At 39.5% G+C, this 20,966-nt stretch overlaps 1 protein-coding gene across 1 annotated transcript in view; it reads left to right on the top strand.

Annotated features, from left to right (window-relative positions):
* Positions 1-20,966, top strand: part of LOC308419960 (bifunctional heparan sulfate N-deacetylase/N-sulfotransferase 3) — a gene marked incomplete at its 3' end in the record, with an annotated part of 131,265 nt that overhangs the window by 29,252 nt on the left and 81,047 nt on the right. The window contains exons 2-3 of the mRNA XM_080915887.1: positions 6,940-7,027; positions 11,910-12,064. Of these exons, the coding sequence (XP_080772013.1) occupies positions 6,940-7,027; positions 11,910-12,064 (243 nt within the window). The remainder of the gene's footprint in view (positions 1-6,939; positions 7,028-11,909; positions 12,065-20,966) is intronic.

Here is a 20,966-nt window from a genome sequence, read left to right as displayed (position 1 = left end):
TATTCTGGCGGGGAATGGGGGATGCAGTAACATCCTTTCGAGACTCTGGGATGGTTACTGTCATACAGATGCTAGATGACCCTCCATTTTAGTGCAAACAGGCACCCACATTACTAAAGAGGCATTTGGAATGCTGCTGGGAGCTGTGGGCATACATGTTTGTTGTTCACATGTCTAGCAAGAGAAAACAAAGATGGAATTTTGTGGCAAAGCAAGAAGTTCTTAAGCTTGGCTAAAAGAACCATTGGGGGACCCATGGCTCCAGCTGCATATGTAGCAGAGGATGGACTTGTCTGGCATCAATAGGAGAAAAACCCCTTGGTCCTGTGAAGGCTCAATTTCTCAGTGAAGGCTGATGCCAGGGTGATAAGTTGGGAGTGGGTGAGTGGGAGTGGGAGCATCTTCATAGAAGTAGGGGGAAAGGGCATGGAAGAGGGGGAAAGGGGATAATATTTGAAATGTGAATGCATAAAATATCCAATAAAATTTTTTTAAAAAGAAATAAGAGCCAGTAGCCCTCAGAACCACAGCGCCATTGCTCCACAGTAGGGTTTTAGAGACTTGGAGCCATTTCTCCCATGTCATCTGAAGTGGGTTCAATTATCACCCTGTGTATCTCTGGTGCTGGGATTCAAATGTGTGACACTGAGACACAGACACAGGTTTTTGCAAACAGCTACCCTGTTGTTATTTCATTTAACAAATATAAATACTTAGGGTTTTGATAATACATATTTTCTCTTGCTGATAAAAACATACTTGTCCTAGTTCGTTTTCTATCTGTGATAAAACAATGACCAACACAAACTTGAGAAGAAAGGATTTTATTTGGCTTATACTTCTGGGTCATAGTCCATTGTCAAAGGGACTCTTAAGAAAATGGATGCATCTAGAGAATATCATCCTGAGTGAGGTAACCTAGTCACAAAAGAACAGACATAATATGCAGTCACTGATAATGGGATACCAACCCCAGAAAGCTCTGAACACACCAGAAACAACTCACAGACTGTGTAAAGTTCAAGAAAAACAAAGGCCAAAAAAATGAAAAATAATTATGTTTAATCTTTACACACCAAGAAAACTTTGACTATTTCCAGTTAACATCTTGTTTTACATGTACTTTATGCTCATTGTAACTAGTAAGATTTTAATGCATATTATCAAACCTTTAAAAAAATCAAGTACTGACAAAATGTATTCATACACTTTTATAAAAAAATTATTTTAAAATCTATACATTTATCTGTTTTTCTAAAATAAAGTTGTTCAATTAAAAAAAAGAAATAGGCACCTATCTTTGCATATCAGTTTGTGTACTAAAATCAATTTGATGTTTGCAAGGTGACAATTAGTGGATATTCTGTTAATATTTCTATCATCAATGAATCATCATTTAAATTGCTAAAGTGGAGAGACATGGACCTACTACAGGTGTTATTAAGATGAAATACAGTCTAGCCCTTAAAAAGAAAGAAAGGAACCTAGAGGCAGAAACCAAAACACAGACCATGGAGTGATGCTGATTATTTTCTCACTCCCATGCTTACTGAGCCTGCTTTCTTATACAGCCCAGGACCACCAGCCTAGGTTGGCCCCATCTTCATCATTCAGTAACCATGGAAACCCCCCCATATGCTCATCGGCCAGTCTGATGGCGGTAGTTCCTCAACTGAGGTTCTCTCTTCCCAGGTATTGTCAAGTCAAACTAACCAGTGCGATCAATAGTCAACATTAAAGTATCTTCCTCATCTTCTATTGTCTCACAAGCCAAGTCTATTTACTTGCAAGTGATAAAAGAGTTCAAAATATAATCTAGGAGGTGTCAATAGAAAATAAAAAATTAGCAGCTGTCCTTCTGAACAGTGCCACACATTTGCTGAATACTGGAATGACTCTCATACAAAAAAAAAGTTTTGCAATTATGTTTAATTTTAATTTTGACTCTCATTTTCTCTCTTTGATATATTCATTCTGTTAAGGAAAATTGAGTGAAATCCAAAGACACATAAAAGCTTCCATTTTACTCAGTCCTTGGAGCTCAATCTCTCTAAATTGGATCTTTTTTTGCCTTTAACCAGATCTTGCAAATGTTCTTGACTTTGCATAATGAGGACTTTAAAAACTAAGAAAGAAATGCATATACATTCAACTTTGAAAAAATGATTTCTAAGTTTTGTGAATTATGTTTGAATGTAAATGTCATATATTTTTATTGGACGTTAAGTTCCTTCTGAGTACTCTACTAAGCATCCTCAAATTTCCTGCCACGTTTGTTTGTTTGTTTATTGACAGTAGATAGAATTACTTGGCTCTCAGGATGGTTTCAGACCATGTAAATACAGACTTATGCAGAGAACAAGATTTATGTTTGCAAAACTGAAAGGAACTCAAATGTACAATAAGCAGAAATGCTCAGGTCAGTTCTAGCAGAGCCATTTGAAGGGACCAGTATTCAGCTCTGATTTGAAGGCTGGGGGGGGGGGTGAAAGGATAAAGCCCATTCATAACACACTGTCAATAAAAAATGAAAACATGTTCTTTTATTTCTAATTATTGCATACTCTAATTTCTCTTCATTGGATGATGAGTATCTCTACGATTCTAATTTCACTACATCTCTCTATATCTGTGCCTAAATGGATTGCCTTAGCAATTGAAAAAATAGGAGATTGGTAACAATGCTATCTTTATAAGCGACTGCAAAATGCCTAAAAAATAACCAATGGTATAGGGAATTGTGAAATTATACCATGCTGTTAAGTACATGCTATATTCTGGAATTTCTAAAAATAAAAGTACTGCTTTTCAATAATTCACACACTTACAACTAAGCCCTGTGCTTTCAAGGTTCCTGCCATTGAAGAGGTGTGATCGTTTGCCTGTTTCTTCAGACTCTAGTCCCCGGAAAGGGTCTATTTTCGAGGTTGTTCTTTTGTTCGTTTTGGTTTTGGTTTTGGTTTTTGTTTGGTATTGTAGCAATAATTTTATTTATTATTAGTTTTTTATACAGTCACATCATTTTAAACACATCACAAATAGAGAATCAAGACAAAGAATCATTTTCTAATATTTGTTCATAGCAATGAGCAAGCAGAACTGCCTCCAACTATTTCATTACAGTAATAACTACTTTAATGAAAATAATGTTATCCAAAAACATTCCCAGGTAGTCAAACTTCTCACACAAAACATTTCAGTGTATTTTGCAACAATGAAAATAATGCATAAATATAAGACATTTTTTTTCTTCTGCACGTTCCCAAAATCTGGTTTGTAAAATCAATTAAAGTATGAGACGTATTGCTGTTTATTCATAGTACATAAATACCATCTGGACTCAAATTCTCTCTTTCCCATGTGTTCATGACTCAGTTTTTATCCCTATGACCACACACCTGGGAGAACTTCAGGGAAGAATGATTGGCATTGGATTCTGGTTTCAGAGGCATCTTAAGAGCATGGAAGGTGTGGGAGAACAGAGTACTGCCCTGTAGCATCCTGCAAACAGAGGAAGGGAAGACAGAGAAGGACCAAGGCACCATACAACTCTCAAGGGTAAAATCTAGTGTTCCACTTTCTCTTTTCTTGATCAGCTCCCCATAAAACCATCAGGTTATAAGTGCAATTAGAGTTGGTCCAGTCAGTGAGTCAGAGCACTCAGGGTCTAACCATCTCTGGGATACCCTCACAGGCACCCCCAAATGTACTTCATTAACTTTTTTTAGCACTTCTCAATCCAATCAGCTTGACAATTAGAAAGTACCATCTCACCATACATAGCATAATTTATATCACCATATGTTTTAGTTTATCTTTTAAGTTCTTGGATGTTTGTTTTATAAAATGTATTATAAATGTGTGAAATATTCAAACTGGTAAAATTAAGGATAGTTGAGTCATTGGAATTCATATATTCTAGTTGTCAAAGATATTATTTTGCAAGAACTTAATTTAGTTTCTAAGGTTCAGGAATAGGAGGCTTGCATGTTTTCCCCTAATAGCAATAGCAATCATAACTATATGTTAAACAGTCAATGTATGGTCACAGAACAAAGTTCACTGAAGGAGAGTTCCAACAAAAGGAGCAAATCAGCAAAAGAAAAGGACGTCGACATCCCAAGTTTAAGAAGAAGTCATTAAATATGCAGGAAATAATTTTAAAATAGATTTTGAATGTTTATTCACTGAATGAATAATTAAAGGGTGGATTGATGTAAAATAGAAAAAAAGAGAGAGATAAGACTTAAGGAAAGATACATAGAAAAAGTTAGCTAGGATGCTCATCTGGGGAGAAACAATGATGGAAGAATAGGACAGGTTGGGGAGGGGAAGGGAAATTATGTGACTCATAAGACATAAAGACAGCAAACCAACCAGTGAATGAACGGGTGTGTGGGTGTGTATATGCTAGGGAGACAGATGACTGATAGGTAGATAGATGGCAGATATGTAGACAGGTGATGGGTAAATGATATATAGAGAATAGATAGATGATAGGTAGATAGGTCAATGATAGATGACAGAAAAGATAGAAAATGGATACTAGAATTCAGGTAGATAGGTAGGTAGATGTGATGGGTGAATGGATGGATGGATGGATGGGTGGATGGATGGATGGATGGATGGATGGATGGATAAATGAATGGACAGATGGACAGACAGACAGATGGGTAGATAGATGGCTAGGAGGGTAGATAAATATAGAATCTTCAATGGCATTTTAGCACTCTTAACTAACCACTCCTATATATATATATATGGCTTACCCTCATTTTACTCTGACTTAAAGGACTGTTTTAACTTTACAAATGAAGGACTAGGCTCAGGCAAGTGTCCCAGATTTCTGTCCGGCGCTCAGTGGTAGCAGCCATGTCAGCTGTAGTGATGATTTCGGCTTCAGAGGTGGCAGAGTAGCAATGCTCAGTGCTGCACACATGCTACATTCCAGCCACTGCAGCAACAGCACACTCCAGTTGTCTCACCGAACACTCAGTTAGGGCTCTGCAGTGAGTAGTATTTCCGTGACTTCAGCAGTGATAGCACTCAGGTTTGAAATCTACCCAAAAGCGGAAACGCAGGCAGGAGATCCAGAATTCCAGTTAAGACCGGCTGACTTCCAGGTCTGTCCTCTTAAAGGCTGCACTGTAAATTTCACAGTCCTCAACCACAGGAGCCAAAAGAAAAAAAGGTTCAGACCTTCTACCTACACTGCATCCACCCTGCAGATTATCGGCAACCTGGAGAAGTAAGAAGTCTTTCTTCACAACGGCACATTTGATAGGCCAATTTTTCTTCCTGTGCTCATCCTATGCCCCACCCTCATAAATTCAAGACCTTACCTGTTTCCAACGACACTGACGTTGGTTAGGCTTTACACTCCCACAGCGTGGTGTGGAGCTCCGTCTGTCAGTGCCATGCAGACCCACATAGCATATCGTTCAATCCTGAATATCAAGGAGCTGGTTCCTGCAAGCAAAAAAAAATGTTAGGAAAACAAGTGTGTACTTACCTTTCAATAACAGATGACTGATTAGTTAGACAAGTTTAAGTTGGGGAAGCAAGGATTTCGTCCTCTGCATCTACACAGACTCAGTTGCACTTGGATAAGGCAGCCCACCTTCAGGCAGTCACTAAAGAGAGGGGGAAATCTGAACACGTAGTTCAGGTGTTACTGAGCATCAATCCTGTTATTAAAGAGCACAAGGGTAGTGGTGGGCCTCGATGTACCAAAGGGAAGGATCAGTGTGAGAGCCCAAGTTCTGGCTGTGCTTTTAGTTTGGGATCCTTTTGTCTGTGAAAACAAGCCATTTGCCTCAGTTCCCTCCTGTGTAAAATGAAGCATTAACCAAGATCTTTTTGAAAACCAACAGTGCTGTTTATGTTTGGTTGAGGTGGACACTAAGCTATAATGACACACACGGCGGGGAGGGGGGGAGCAGAGTCATTAGATTCATTGGTCATTGGAATTTGAGAATCAGGAAGTGAATGAGAAGAAACAGTACTCATTGACAGACGCAGCATTAGCATGTAAATCATCCTTCAAAAGTGCACCTTACTTACGGGAAGTGCAGTATGTGCCCTCTCTCCTCTGACCAAAGCTTGACGTAACTTAGACAAGCGGGGAGAGTTATTGATTTTGGCTCACAGTTTCTGTTCATGTCAGTAAGTGGATCAGAACAGAGAGTTTACATCATGATGTCCAGTTAGCACAAAAGAGCACAGAGGAGAGACTGGCCACACTAGCTGCCTTTCTTTTTTTTTTTTTTTTACTTTTTTAACTTGGTCCCAATCTACTGGGTGATGCTTTTCATATTCAAGAGAATATTCTTCTTAGCTAAATCCCACTTCCAGATTCTCTAATGGACACACCCATGGGTGCACTTTACTGACCCATAGGTGTTTCTTCATCCAAACCAGCTGTCAGTCAAGATGAACCATCCCAGATATTTGCTTGTTTTTATGGACATTATATAGATTCGCTTTTCCTTCTTATCTTCTTAAATAACCATCATTGTCTTTTGGGAATCTCGGATCTAAAAGTTAAAATGTTTGTATTTTGAAGAACAAAGATATATCTGAGAAATGCCAGTATGGTTTTTTTGTTTTTTTTTTCCCACATATATTCTTGCCAAGCTTCATTTGAAATGATTGTCCTTTTGGAATTGGTTATCTATGTCCCTGAGAGGTAAAAAGAGATATATAATACGCCACTTCCTTTATACATATGGATTAAACTTTTCCGTTCACTTTGCTTTCTCCAGCCAACAATCTTTTTTTCAGATTTCTCACGAGCTGAAGTGGGAGTTCATGTAGATGCTGTAGAATCTTAACATTATTCACGATCCACCATTTGATTTGAATAGCGTGGTCTTGCTCTCTGAACGTCTTTCAGTGCCTTGTCACCCTAAAATGCCTTTTGTTCTTTCTGTATTTCAGGCCCTGCTTGACACTCAGAATCTTTTGCGCACACAAATCACAAACTTTACATTCAACCTTGGATTTTCAGGGAAATTTTATCACACAGGTAAGGCTCCTCTGACCACTGTTGAAAATCGCACTTCCTTCCTGGTCGCTCGTTCCCACATCCTTCATATCCTTCCCCTGTTTTTCTTTAACTCCATTTCATTTAACTACATTTAACTACATTTAACCTTTAAAAAATGTTAATGATTCTAAAGCTTGTGGTATTTTCAAATGCCCTTTCTTCTTTCTGCTGACCTGTAATTTACATATAGAAAAGTCTATGGTAAGTAACAAACTCTTTTTTGTGAATTTTTAGAAACTATACACATTGTAATTCTTAAGTAGAGCAAGAATCCACTGTGGACCCCCCCACCTCATTTGCCTGGGTACTCTCCACCCTCCTGATGCAAACACCTCTACACTACTTCCTTGGCTTGCAGTGCCTTGTTAGCTACAGCTGGCTTCGACAGAAGTGTAAAATTGGCTGTATCCAGATTTTGCTGCTGTTTTTCAACCGTTCAACCTCCTGTTAGTCACATGGATATGGTGCTGAGATTGTTGCTCTCCCTTTTTCTTTCTTGGTAGTGTTTCCTGTTTGAGCATACAGCTCTTTATCCATTCTACTGCAATGGAGATGGTTCTCTCTAGCCGTTGGCATTTCTGAGGTCATCCTGTTAGAAGTTCACCCCTGTGCCTTAGAGGGCTTAAGTTCTTTTCTGTTGACTCTCAACTCAGAGTGGGGTTGCTCAAATGACATATATATGAAAAAAAAAAAAAAACTTAAAAAGATCAACTGATATTACAAGCTGATTTTTTTCCAGTGTATATTTCTAGTTGTCTGAGGACTGGGCCTCATAGTTCATGTTGTTTCCCTTCTAAATTTTAGCTGTGCTGTGGGAAGATAGAAATTCTTGATGGTTTTGATATATATTTCTCCCATGAACAGGAAGTAAGCATGTGCACATGATTGCTGGCTATTCGAGATCCTCTTCTGAGGAATTTTGATTTTTCTGTTTCCTTTTTGTTACTTATTTGTAGATAGATTCTGGATCCATTCTGCCTGGTGACTTCTCAGTTAAATGCATTGCAAGTCCTTTTCTCTCACAGTCTGGGTTGTCTTTGAATAATGAAAATACTTAACTTTAATGTCAATTTTATCTTTTCTAATGCCCTTTGGAGTCTTGTGCAATATACAAAATCAGTTGTGTTTTTGAATATTACCATTAAAGTCATAGATAACCTTTTAAAGTATATTTTACTATCCCATCAACAGAGTTGGAGAAGTAGATTTTAGAATTATATGGTTGTACTGAGTATAACTTTAAGTAGCCGCATAACAACAGAGAGACAGAGAAAGGGACTGGTGAGAAAGTGTGATCTCAGACACCCATCTCCAATGGCCTACTTACTCTAACCATGCACTCCAAATTTCTACCATCTTCCAAATATCACTACCAACTGAGCAACCCTTCAACACAGGAGCTGATGGGAATGGTCCATGCTCAAATCAAACAGAGGGTGATGGGAGAAAGAACTATAGAATTAAAATAGGGACAGTCCAGACTCAGGAAATACACAAACCAAATGTCTCCTGGTAACTCAGTTGTTTTCCTTCAACACTGAATGCTGGCAATTACGTCATTTTTCCAACTCATTTGTTCTGAGCAATAAATGGTGTATGTGTGTTCTTTTTTAAAATTTTTATTAGACACTTTGTATTTACATTTTTTATTCCCTTGTTCCACCCTGCTTCCATCCCTCCTCCCCCTACTTGTCTTCACACAAGTGCATTAGCTCCCAATCACCCTCTCCACCTCAGTGCCTTGGCATTCCCCTAAATTTGAAAAATGTGCCCTCACTGGACCAAGGGCCTCTTCTCACATTGGTACCAGACTTTGCTATCCTCTGCTACATATGCAACTGGAGCCATGGGCCTCTCACTGCATGCTCAGTGATTGGTGTTCTAGTCCATGGGAGCTGTGAAAGATTTGGTTGGTCACAATGTTGTTCTTCCCATGAGGCCACAACCCCCTTCAGCTCCTTCATTCCCCCCGACCAGCGCCCTCACCAGGGTCCACATGCCCTGTCTGTTCTTTTTATTTTTAAGAAAAGCATTCCCCATAGCTTGTGATGAATATGCTCTCTCTAGATCAAGGGAAGACCTGCGTAGGCAGAAAGAAGAACCAAGATTGGCGAGGTCTCATTATTTGTCTACAGGATGAAAGGTCCCACACAGTTATAGCCAGTGGTTTCTAAGACCATATATATACATACATATATATGTGTGTGTGTGTGTGTGTGTTTCAAATATAACATTTAATTTTCAGCCTTTCAAATTAGATGTTCTAAAACTTAAGTAAATCACATTGTCTTCCTTTATAAATAATGTATTCCTTTCTTGTTGAAGACTCTGTTCTTTTTGCTCTGTCTTGAGGGAAAAGAGAAAATGGTGCTGCTAATATAGAAAAAAAAAACACTGTTTCAAAAGACAGCTACCGTCCCTTCGTTTTTAAATCTTATTTCATATATGTTAAGGAACTCTGCCTGTGTATATGTCTGTGCAGCCTGATGATCCCTTTGTGAAGCTCTCCTGTGGAGCTACAAACAGTTGTAACATGCCATGTGGATGCTGGGTACTCTGAGAGCACAGCCATTGCTCTTAACCACTGAGCTTTTTCTCCAGCCTGAAGCTGCACTTTTTATTTATTTTAATTTGAACATTCTCTTGAATTTAAAGGGCCCAAAGTTATATAGCTAGAAGAATACCCAGACTGTCTCCACCTTCACTTAACCAGAGTGCACTTTCCTACAGAGTTTTGTAACTGACAGTCAGTCATTAGGGATGTTATGTGGCCAAAGAAAGAGTTCTGGCCTCCACGGGTCAGTGAGGCTGGAACATATGAGAAAAACACTGAGAAGTAAGAACGCCTACCCAGTCTGATGGCACCCAGGGCCCCTCCTAACCTTTGCGTTAGCTCAGGACCTGCTTCTTGGACTCTGTAAAGATTAGTCTCCTTATCTGAGAAAAGGAGGTTTTCTGTGACCTCTCACATGGGTGTTTTGAGAACTGAGCAGCACAGTGTCCTCAAGCTCTTAACAACCACCTGGCCTTTGCTGAAGTCTCAGCTGCTGGGGGTTTACAACAGAAAAGCTCAGAAGGGTGCGCTGCAGAGAGAGATTTTTGAAGTAGACATACAGTGACGTCAGCTTTGCTTGGCGGTGACGTGTGATTGGACTCAAGCATATTAGTCATAAGGTGAGGACTTTGACCTCTCGTTCCTGTCCTCTGATTCCTCTAGAGGAGGCTGGAGTAACCCAAATATAAGCAACCACATTCATTTCATTTACTTTCTCATAATCTTGAAAGTAATAAATAGGTACTTCCGCTCAATATAATTCATTTTGATCGAAAATGTACCCAAAGTGGGATTCAAGGAAGCCAGATAAATAGAGCTATTAAGAAGAAAAGAAAGATGTAAAATTACATTTCCTGTGAATTAAGATAAATCTCTCACATGGCAGAAATCATCACTCTAAATCCAGCAGGCTTGCAATGTATAAAAGTTGTAATTGCAACTTTACTATGATTGTGGGAAAAGATACAAACTTGCTTGAACCATCTCTCTAAAAAAAAAAAAAAAAAAAAAAAAACCTCTGAGATCTGTCACTCTTTCCTCATTAAACTCTGAAAAAACTAGCAAGAAAACAAAGGTATCATGACAGACACACGCAGGAAAAGACAGAAGTCGGTGTGGCAATTAAAGGGGGCGGGGCGGCAGCCTGAAAAACAGCTCACACACTAGAGCCTCTTAAATCCATCAAGGTCTCATGGCTGAGGAGGTAGAGCTCAGAATGAGATGACCACTGAAAAACCTCAGAAAGCTTCTCTCTGTTTCCACTGTGACAGGGGAGCCAAGGAACTGTCATAGACACCACTGTGTGCCGGTGCCACAAACAAACCAGAAGCTATTTTCCCCCGTCTGAATATACAAGCCGTGTCAAATAATTTACACCCACTTCCCCTGTCCTACTATTTGTAAAATACCCGTTACTCTGTTTTACTCCTTCCCTCTACACTACAATCTGTACAAAGCCCCCATTAATTAGTCTAATGGCTTTGTGAATGATTATATTTATTATTAAACATGAATTTTAAATATTAATTTTAAGGATGACATTAAAGTATCTTGATATTCATATCTCATGGTTGGTAATTTTTTTAAGTTTTGGGACTAGAGAGTCAGACAGCTCAGCAGTTAAGAGTATGTGCTGCTCTTTGAGAGAAGCAGAGGTCTGCTGCTAGGAACTGTCAGGGGGCTTACAACTAGCTGTGAGCACAGCTCCAGGGGACCTGACACCCTCTTCTGGCCTCTGCTGGCACTCCAGCTACATGCAGATAGCCCAGAAAAATCCAATGTCTCCAAGGGGATTATACAAGATTGCTTGAAGGGTTGAGGTGTTTGCATCGGCATGACACATGTGTGCACACAACGTAAACTATAAATAATTCTTCTTTTTTAAAGTTTTGGCATAGTCTCTAATTGCTCCCTAACAGATTTTCCTTTGCTAGATTTTGAGTTCGATGACTTATATACATGTGAAATACTATAAATGGTGCCTTCTAAATAGAATAGGTGATAGATGATTGATAGATGATAACATGAATGATAGATGTATAATAGATACTACATAGATGATCGATGATACAGATAATAACTGGTAGATACATATAGATAATAAATAGATGGTAGATTGAAAGGTAATAGATTGATAGATGATAGACAGGTGATAGATGATAGATAGATAGATAGATTATTTACAGATCATATATACATACATACATATATGTACATGTGTTTACAGATCATATATACATACATGCATACATACATATAATGAAGATGCAGTTGGAATTAACTGAATAATTATTTCTGCCCTTACAGGAACCGAAGAAGAAGATGAAGGAGACGATTGTCTGCTGAGGTCTGTGAATGAGTTCTGGTGGTTTCCTCACATGTGGAGTCACATGCAGCCCCACCTCTTTCATAACGAGTCATCTTTAATAGAGCAGATGATTCTCAACAAAAAGTTCGCCTTAGTAAGTAACTTGCTCTGACTTCTCCACTGATCCCGTGCACAATCGGGAGGAAGTGGGGAGGTGTTTGAATTGGAACCTGCCTCAAAGATCTGATCTGCTGGCTTTTCTTAAGTGGCTTTTCTCAGGAGATGTCAGAATCTTGGTATTATATCCTTTCCTTCCATGGCTCTCGTATGAATACATCATTGTACTATGCCCTCCTCGCTGGATTTAATTCTTTAATGAGTCTAATTTAAGACTCACAAAACATAAGCTTTAGTTTCATGGCATTATGGCCAGCATTCACAAGAGGCTTATTCCTTCCAAGAACTTCCTGATACACTGCACTGAGACAAAATGAGTCCATGGCAGAACGAGATGCTCTGTGACCCAATGTCCCACTCTAAACACAAGCTCTCAATTCCGAGAGTAGCTGTCATCAAGGTGGGGAAGCATATGTCATGGTGGAAAATGGGATTGGATATACCCCAAAATTCACATAAAAGCAGGACATCACGATGAATTGAAATGGGACAGTGCAGTGTAATAGGGTATAAATTAGTGAGAGGAATGAGGGTGGGTGTTTGCTGTTACTGTTGTTTCCGTGACCTAAACATTAGTGTGCTCTTTGAAACTTGAACAACTTAGTTGGCTGAGCAATTCAGAGCACTGGTTGCTCTTCCAGAGGACCAGTGTTCAATTTCCCAGCATCCACATGGTGGCTCAAAACTATCTAATTTCAATTCTAGGGGACCTGGGGCCATCTCCTGACCTCCGTGGGAACCATAAATTTTTGTGAGGCACAGACGTAAATGCAGGCAAAGCCCTGCACACATAAGCTCAAACAACACTAATTGAAGAGTTTAATGAGACTGGAACAGTTTGTGTAGACAAGCGGTGCCATTACTCAGGTCACATGTGGATGACCACACTGTGTTCCAGCTCTTAAACACTGGAATGAAAACAGTAAAACAAACCTGTAAAGGCATTTTTGTGTATATTTTTTTTACAATTTCAGCCTAAATTGTAAGAATGGCTCAAAACTAAAATGCTGTCATTTAGAATCTAACCCATGTTTCAAGCACAGATTTACGAAAGTCATTACCCTATACACTGACAACCCAAATTATGGTTCTTTTAAAAAAAAAAAAACATGTTATTCTCTCACATATTACATCCCAACTGCAATTTCCCCTTCTTCCCCTCCCTGTAACTTTCCCAATGCCCCTTGACCCTCCTCTTCCCTTCAGAGAGAATCAGGTCTTCCAGGAACATCAACCAAACACAGCATAACAAATTACAATAAGGCAGGGTGCATGGGTATCACATCAAAAATATACAAGGCGACCCAGTAGGAGGCAAAGGGACACACAAAGAGACAAAAGAGTCTGGGACAGCCCCTGTTCCCAGTGTTAGGATTCCCATGAGAACACCAAGCTACTCAGCCATCATATGTATATGGATGTGTGTTTGTGTTTGTGTGTGTGTGTATGTGTGTGTGTGTGTGTGTGTGTGTGTGTCAGAGCCCTACAGGTTCTGATCTCTAAGAGTTTCCATGAATCCCATTTAGTTGATTCTGTGAGCTGTGTTCTCCTGGTGTGTCCCTATGAGAGTAACCTTAGCAAAGACTCCTAATAACAGGGAATGCAAGACCTGAATTGGCTAAATTCTGTAACCAGGCAAGGCCTCAAGTGGAGCGATTGGAACATCAGTCCAACCACAAAACCTCCACCCTCAGATTTTCTTGACTGCAGAGTGTACTGAGACCAGAGCCTAGCAGAATCATCATCAGAGAGAACAGAGGGACTTCATCCAGCAACTGATGGGAGCAGATGCAGCGTCCCACAGTGGAACCTTAGTCCTGAGGAAGAAGGAAAGGAACCAGAGGAGCAAAATTATGATTTTTAAAGCCATGGAGAATGATTATGAAGGAATCTTAAGAGGAAAATGCAAAAGTAATCCTAAAAAATAAAAATGAAAATTGATTTATCTTCAATATTTGATAAAATATAGATAAATGAATTTTTAAATTTGGTCAAAGTAGGATATATGAGGGGGTAAAAACTGAACTTAGAACATCAAATAGAGTAAATTGTGTGTTACATGTATAAATTATATGAAACATTTAGAAAATAACAGTCAATAGAAACCAACTGGTTTTTATCATCTTTATTTAGTATCATAAACTGTCATCTTTGTCTTTTCCCTTGACTCCTGAATTGTTCACCATTACAGGTAATGGGAATAAATCTTTAAATTTTTGTTTTGCATTGATATGACAGTAACTTAATATGAGGCTTACCCAATTTGTAAGTACATGTTACTTAATTCAACTCCCATTAAGGTATTAGGCCTCCAAAGGCATTTATGCCAAATCTAAAGATATGAACACTTATGCTAAGTCTGAAGATGAAAAGAACATGAGTTACATTTTCCCAACAGTATGCATTGTTTCTTTTAATAACCCCAGCCCTGAATTCTAAGTATATGGATTCTCCCTTTATGGGTGAGCGTCATAGGTTACATGCTAGGATTATAAAGCTCACTGTTAGAATAAAAGACAGAAATCCAAGTCCTGTAATGCTGCATAAGTGGGATCCCTGGTGTTCCTCACCTGACTCACTGGTGTCAATCTAGTTAACACTGCTTAGTAATTGTGGCTGTATCTGGCCATCTGGGCAACATAAGGAAGTTAGAGGACTTGAGGGAGGAAGAACTCCCAGGGAAACTCGCCCCTTAGCATCCCCTTGTTCCTTATACACAAAGAGTCTCTTAGTGATCTGGGAGACAACCCAAGGCTAAGCAACTTTCCAAGTGGCTGAATACTACTTACTCCACAGAGAAATGGCCTGAAGTCAGCGAAGCTCCCCTGTAGAAACTCGGACCATTTACTCATTAGAGGCAATAAACACATGCTTGACCAGTGTGAATGCTGCATTTCTAATGGGTGATACCCTGCCCTTCCCTTTCAGCGTGGAGGAGCTTAACGTGAGTGTGTATCTGGTTTAATGTGGAGATCTTTGATCCACTTACACTTGAGCTTTGTACAAGGAGATAAGAGCGGGTCTATTTTCATTCTTTTGCATGCTGAGTGCCAGTTGGACCAGCACCATTTGTTGAATAGGCTGTCCTTTTTCCATTGAATGTTTACTGCTCCTTTGTCAAAAATCAGGTGACCATATACATGAGGGCTCATTTCTGGATCTTCTATTCTATTCCATTGATCCACATGCCTATTTCTGTACCAGTACCATGCAGTTTTCAGCACAATTGCCTTGTAATATAGCTTGAGGTCAGGGATAGTGATTCCCGCAGATGTTTTATTGTTGTTGAGGATGGATTTCGCTATTCTAGGTCTTTTGTTATTCCATATGAAATTGCACATTGATCTTTCCAATTCCTTGAAGAACTGGGTTGGAATTTTGATGAGGCTTGCATTGAATCTGTAGATTGCTTTTGGTAGGATGGCCATTTTTAAGATGTTGATCTTTCCAACCATGAGCATGGGAGATCTTTCCATTTTCTGAGATCCTCCTCAATTTCTTTCTTTAGAGGTTTGAAGTTCTTGTCATACAGGTCCTTCACTTGCTTAGTTAGAGTCACACCAAGGTATTTCATAGTTTTTGTGACGATTGTTAAGGGTACCTTTTCCCTAATTTCTTTCTCCACATGTTTGTCCTTTGAGTATAGGAAGGCTACTGATTTGTTCGAGTTAATTTTGTATCCAGCCACTTTGCTGAAATTGTTTATCAGCTGTAGTAGTTCTCTGGTGGAATTTTTGGGGTCAGTCAAGTACACTATCATGTCATCGGCAAAGAGTGATGTGTTTATCTCTTCCTTAAGCAATCCCACTAAAATCAGGGACTCGACAAGGCTGCCTACTCTCCCCCTACCTATTCAACATAGTACTGGAAGTCCTGGCTGGAGCAATTAGACAGCAAAAGGAGATCAAGGGGAAACATTATATTTCAACCACAGAAAAATCATTGTCTCGTTTCATAGATTGAGCCTAAATTTTAACAAGTGATTAAACACTTTAATTTTAATAATAAAATAATTAGTAGAAACTTTTCTCATAAAACTACCTCCCTCTGTCAGACACTAATATTTGGGGGAGTTATTGTTATTTAGGTTTGTTGATGGGTTTTGTGTTGTTAAATTTGAGACAGGATCTCACTGTGTGTCCCTGGATGGTCTAGACCAGGGACTCTGTGGACCAGGTATTTTATACACCAGGCTATCTAGTCTTGAGCTCACAGAGATTCACCTGTCTTTGACTCTCAAGTGCTAGAATTAAAGTCATGTGCCACCATGCCCAGCAGATGGTATTTATTGTTCTAGACAATAGAGTATTAGAACTAATAACAGTGAAGCAATGCTCCTAGAAACTGAGAGTCTCCCTATCTTGTACTTCTGGTTACATTGCATCATTCTTTGAAATAACAACTCTGTTCTACAGTCTTCTCCAGACGAGTAAAACACATCCATTCGCCTAGCTGGGTTATCTATTGTCATTACATATGTTTTTAAATTAGTGAGCACTGAACTTTTCTAATATGGAAGTAATGATTTTAATATCAATATATAATTTTAAATATATTTTTAAAACTTGCAGGCTTTAAGGAATATGTGATCATCTTTCCATTCATTTGCTCGCAGCTAGAGAAGGGAGAAATCCTTTTTTAAAAATTAGTTAAACTTTTTACTAAAAGACACATGTCTTCATCTTATATTAATATTTAATGCAAAGTATGATTTTAATAGTCTTGGTGAAAGTAGAGGATTCCAGTCAGGATGAGTCTAATCTGAGCTGACAGTCTGCACTCCAAAGTAAGCCAAACAGCACAGTGCAGTAAGGTCACCCATCGCCAATCGGAGCAAAATGACTGAAGCATGTAATTTACTTCAGGAAATGAATGTGTGGAGGAAGGGGAAAGACAGAAAGCTAACGGACAGAGTGTCAGACCCATGTTCGCCTTCAGTGTGCTGGGATCCCATGCCAGTTCCTACAATATGAAATATGACAAGAATATTCTTAACTCACCTTCACCTCAGACCCTCCTCCGAGACACCTCAAATTTTGCCACTATTCAGCTACTCCAGGGTCCCACCTTCTGTAGCTAACAACAGTTCTGAGTAGTCCCCAAAAAGACCATGTGCACAGGGAAGTGTGTGGAAGACAATGAATACAATCGAACAATCTTAAAACTGTGGTACAACTGGAATCGCTATATTCATAATGGAAGTCTTAGGGAGCAAGAATTTTTCTTGCAGTCTAAGTAAGTGCATAATCAGAGCTGTGTGTACACGCTGGTATCCTGTAAATGACTGTTAAATCAGAATACAAGTCAATACTTATTCAAGATGCTGAGTTTATTAACAGTGATCTCAACTGTATGTCTTGATCAAGACACAAGTGGCATTGAAAAGGAAGTTTGTTATTCAAACACCAAGAGGAAGAGGCATGCTCTTCTGCATAGGCATGTGGGGTAGCCCTGGGTGTACAGACGAACTTTCTCTATGATTTCCTTGTGTGTAGCAAGGAAAGCAGTGGGCTCTGATGTGCAGGTGCTATATTGGCTTTTTGGGCTTTGGCCCTGTGTAACTAGAGCATTATACTGTGACAAACACCTGAGTAATGACCACTGGAGATATGGATGTGCAAGCCCTGGAGTGGTGAGTCACACTGGGAGTGTGCATACCCTGGAGTGGTGGGTCACACTGGGAGTGTGCATACCCTGGAGTGGTGGGTCACACTGGAAGTGTGCAAGCCCTAGAGTGGTGGGTCACACTGGAAGTGTGCAAACCCTGGAGTGGTGGGACACACTGGAAGTGTGCAAGCCCTGGAGTGGTGGGTCACACTGGAAGTGTGCAAGCCCTAGAGTGGTGGGTCACACTGGAAGTGTGCAAACCCTGGAGTGGTGGGACACACTGGAAGTGTGCAAGCCCTGGAGTGGTGGGTCACACTGGAAGTGTGCAAACCCTGGAGTGGTGGGTCACACTGGGAGTGTGCAAGCCCTGGAGTGGTGGGTCACACTGGGAGTGTGCAAGCCCTGGAGTGGTGGGTCACACTGGGAGTGTGCAAACCCTGGAGTGGTGGGTCACACTGGGAGTGTGCAAGCCCTGGAGTGGTGGGTCACACTGGAAGTGTGCTTCTAGGCATGACCTCATTGCCTCCAAGAACAGACTTCACAGTACTCACATTCTGCTTTGAAAACACAGCACAAAACCTTAGAACACATAGGCACAGGAGAAAATTTCCTGAATAGAACACCAATGGCTTGTTCTCTAAGACCAAGGATTGAGAAATGGGACTTAATGAGATTTCAAAGTTTCTGTAAGGCTAAGGACATGGTCAAGAAAACAAAACGGCAGCCAACAAATTGGGAAAAGATCTTTACCAACCCCACATCTGATAGAGGCCTAATATCCAATATATACTAAGAACTCAAGAAGTTAGATGCCAGAGAATCAAACAATCCTATGAAAAACTGGGGTACAGAGCTAAACAAAAAATTCTCAATTGAGGAATATTGAATGGCTGAAAGCATCTAAGGAAGTGCTCAACATCCCTAGTCATCAGGGAAATGCAAATCAAAACAACAGCAACCTTGAGATTCCACTTCAAACCAGTAAGAATGGCTAAGATCAAAAACTCAGATGACAGCAGATACTGGTGAGGATGCGAAGAAAGAACCCTCCTCTACTGTTGGTGGGGTTGTAAGCTGGTACAAGCACTCTGGAAATCAGTCTGGTGGTTCCTCAGAAAATTGAACATAGTATTACCTTAAAACCCAGCATTTCCACTTCTGGGAATATACCCCAGAGATGCTCCAACATACAATAAGGACACATGCACCACCATGTTTATAGCAGCCATATTTATAATAGCCAGAAGCTGGAAAGAACCCAGATGTCCTTCAGTAGATAAATGGATACAAAACTTGTGGTATATTTACACAATGGGGTACTACTCAGCTATTAGAAACAATGACTTTATGAAATTCCTAGGAAAATGGATGCATCTAGAGAATATCATCCTGAGTGAGGTGACCCAGTCACAAAATAACAGACATAATATGCAGTCACTGATAATTGGATACTAGCCCCAGAAAGTTCTGAATGCCCCAAAAACAATTTACAGGCCATATGAAGCTCAAGAAATCAAAGGCCAAAAAGTGAAAGCCTCAGTCCTTCTTATAAAAAAAAATACATATGTAGCACCCTCTCAGAGTGTGGTACACCTGGACCTTAAATCATTAATAATCCAAGAGCTAAGAATATAGCCTTGTGGCAAATTTTGGTATTCAAAAATCATTATGTTTAATCTATATACACCAAGAAAACTCTGACTGTTTCCATGTTATGTTCTGTTCTACATGTACTTTATGCTTATGGTAACTAGGAGATTTCAATGCATACTATCAAACCTCTAAAAGAATTTAGTACTGACAAAAATATATTTATACAGTGTTATGCCAAAAAAAAAGGAAAAGAAAACCCAGCACATTTTTAATCCATGCCTACTAGCTACTATTTGCTGTTTTTTTATAGGAAGTACAAGTATCTGGACATTAAATCCACAACCTATTCTTTCAATTGCTTTGAGATACATATTCTTCTTAATCTGGAAAGACTCAAACAATTTAGTGTATTATAGTTGATACTTTATATAATCATCTCTTCATCAACTTTGCTTTTCTCATCCTAAATATCCTGCAAAATGTTTCTCTTCACTGAAGTAGAAGCAGAAAAATTCATCCCAGCATTAGCTAAAGCGTTTTGCACTCTCCTGCTCCTGCTTGTAGAACACAGAAACATTGATCTCCTGACTGATAAATGTCATTCTAAATCAGTAGTTTTGGTAAAGTACGTTTTCTGCTTTAACAAATTCCTTAGCATGATTTTTTTAAAGATTATTTTATTGTGTGAGTTCACTGTTGCTGTCTTCAGACACCAGAAGAGGGCATCAGATTCCATTTACAGATGGTTGTGAGCCACTTTGTGCTTGCTGGGAATTGAACTCAGGACCTCTGGAAGAGCACTAGGCAAAGAGAAACGAATGAGCCATCTTTCTGGCTCCACCCCCAACAGCCCTGACATGATTTTTATACTTATTTGTTTATTTAGTGAGTTTTGCCTTCTCTCTGTTTTTAAAATTCTGTTAATAGCAGAAGTTCACAGTGAGCAGTTACTATGTAGCTGGGGCATGTATCAAATCACTAAATATGTTTTATCCTCTTACTAATCTTGTTTCTCATCATAGCCCCTCAGCCATCTCCACCTTCTATATGACAAAGCCAGCTTGGGAAGGTTAAAGTCTTCCCTCAGACACACAGCTAAGTCGTAGATCAGACACTTGAATCTGAAGTATTCTGACTTCACTACGTTTCCTTCCTTTTTTCTAATACAGTCTTTGGAGGAAATCGGATTGCTTTGAGCACCTTATTCTTTACCTCTGCTCCAGTGGTGGATGCATAACAACTTCCCACAACTATTTGCTCATCCAAAGTACCTCAGCTTCTACCTACCTAAATTAAAAACTTTATCAACTTGTCTTCAAAATTATGTGTTTCATGTGTTTTGAACTTAAGATGACATTGTCATTTTTTTCCTCCAGAGTTCTTGCGTTTCCATAGAGATGACGAAATCATAGAACATTCATGTGGGAGTGTTGAAACAGACAGGCAGGGAAGGATTGGGGGTGAACAGACAAGTTGGATTAGTGTGGAAGTAATTATGGAAGAAGAATTAAAAGCCAGACTAAGTCCATAGAAGTGGTACTGTAAAAAAAGAGCCATAGAAACTGTTTGCCCCGTGGGGAGAATCAAACCATTTATTGGATAGATGGACAGGTAACTTGGAATGACAGGTCAAAACTTGTATCAAGGAACAAGCGTCCAACTTTTCTGTTTATACTGGT

This window comes from Micromys minutus (assembly GCF_963924665.1).
Source record: "Micromys minutus genome assembly, chromosome: 4".
In the NCBI taxonomy this organism is placed as follows: Eukaryota; Metazoa; Chordata; class Mammalia; order Rodentia; family Muridae; genus Micromys; species Micromys minutus.
The sequence above is the reverse complement of the archived record's forward strand: the minus strand, read 5'-3'. Positions and strand labels throughout refer to the sequence as shown.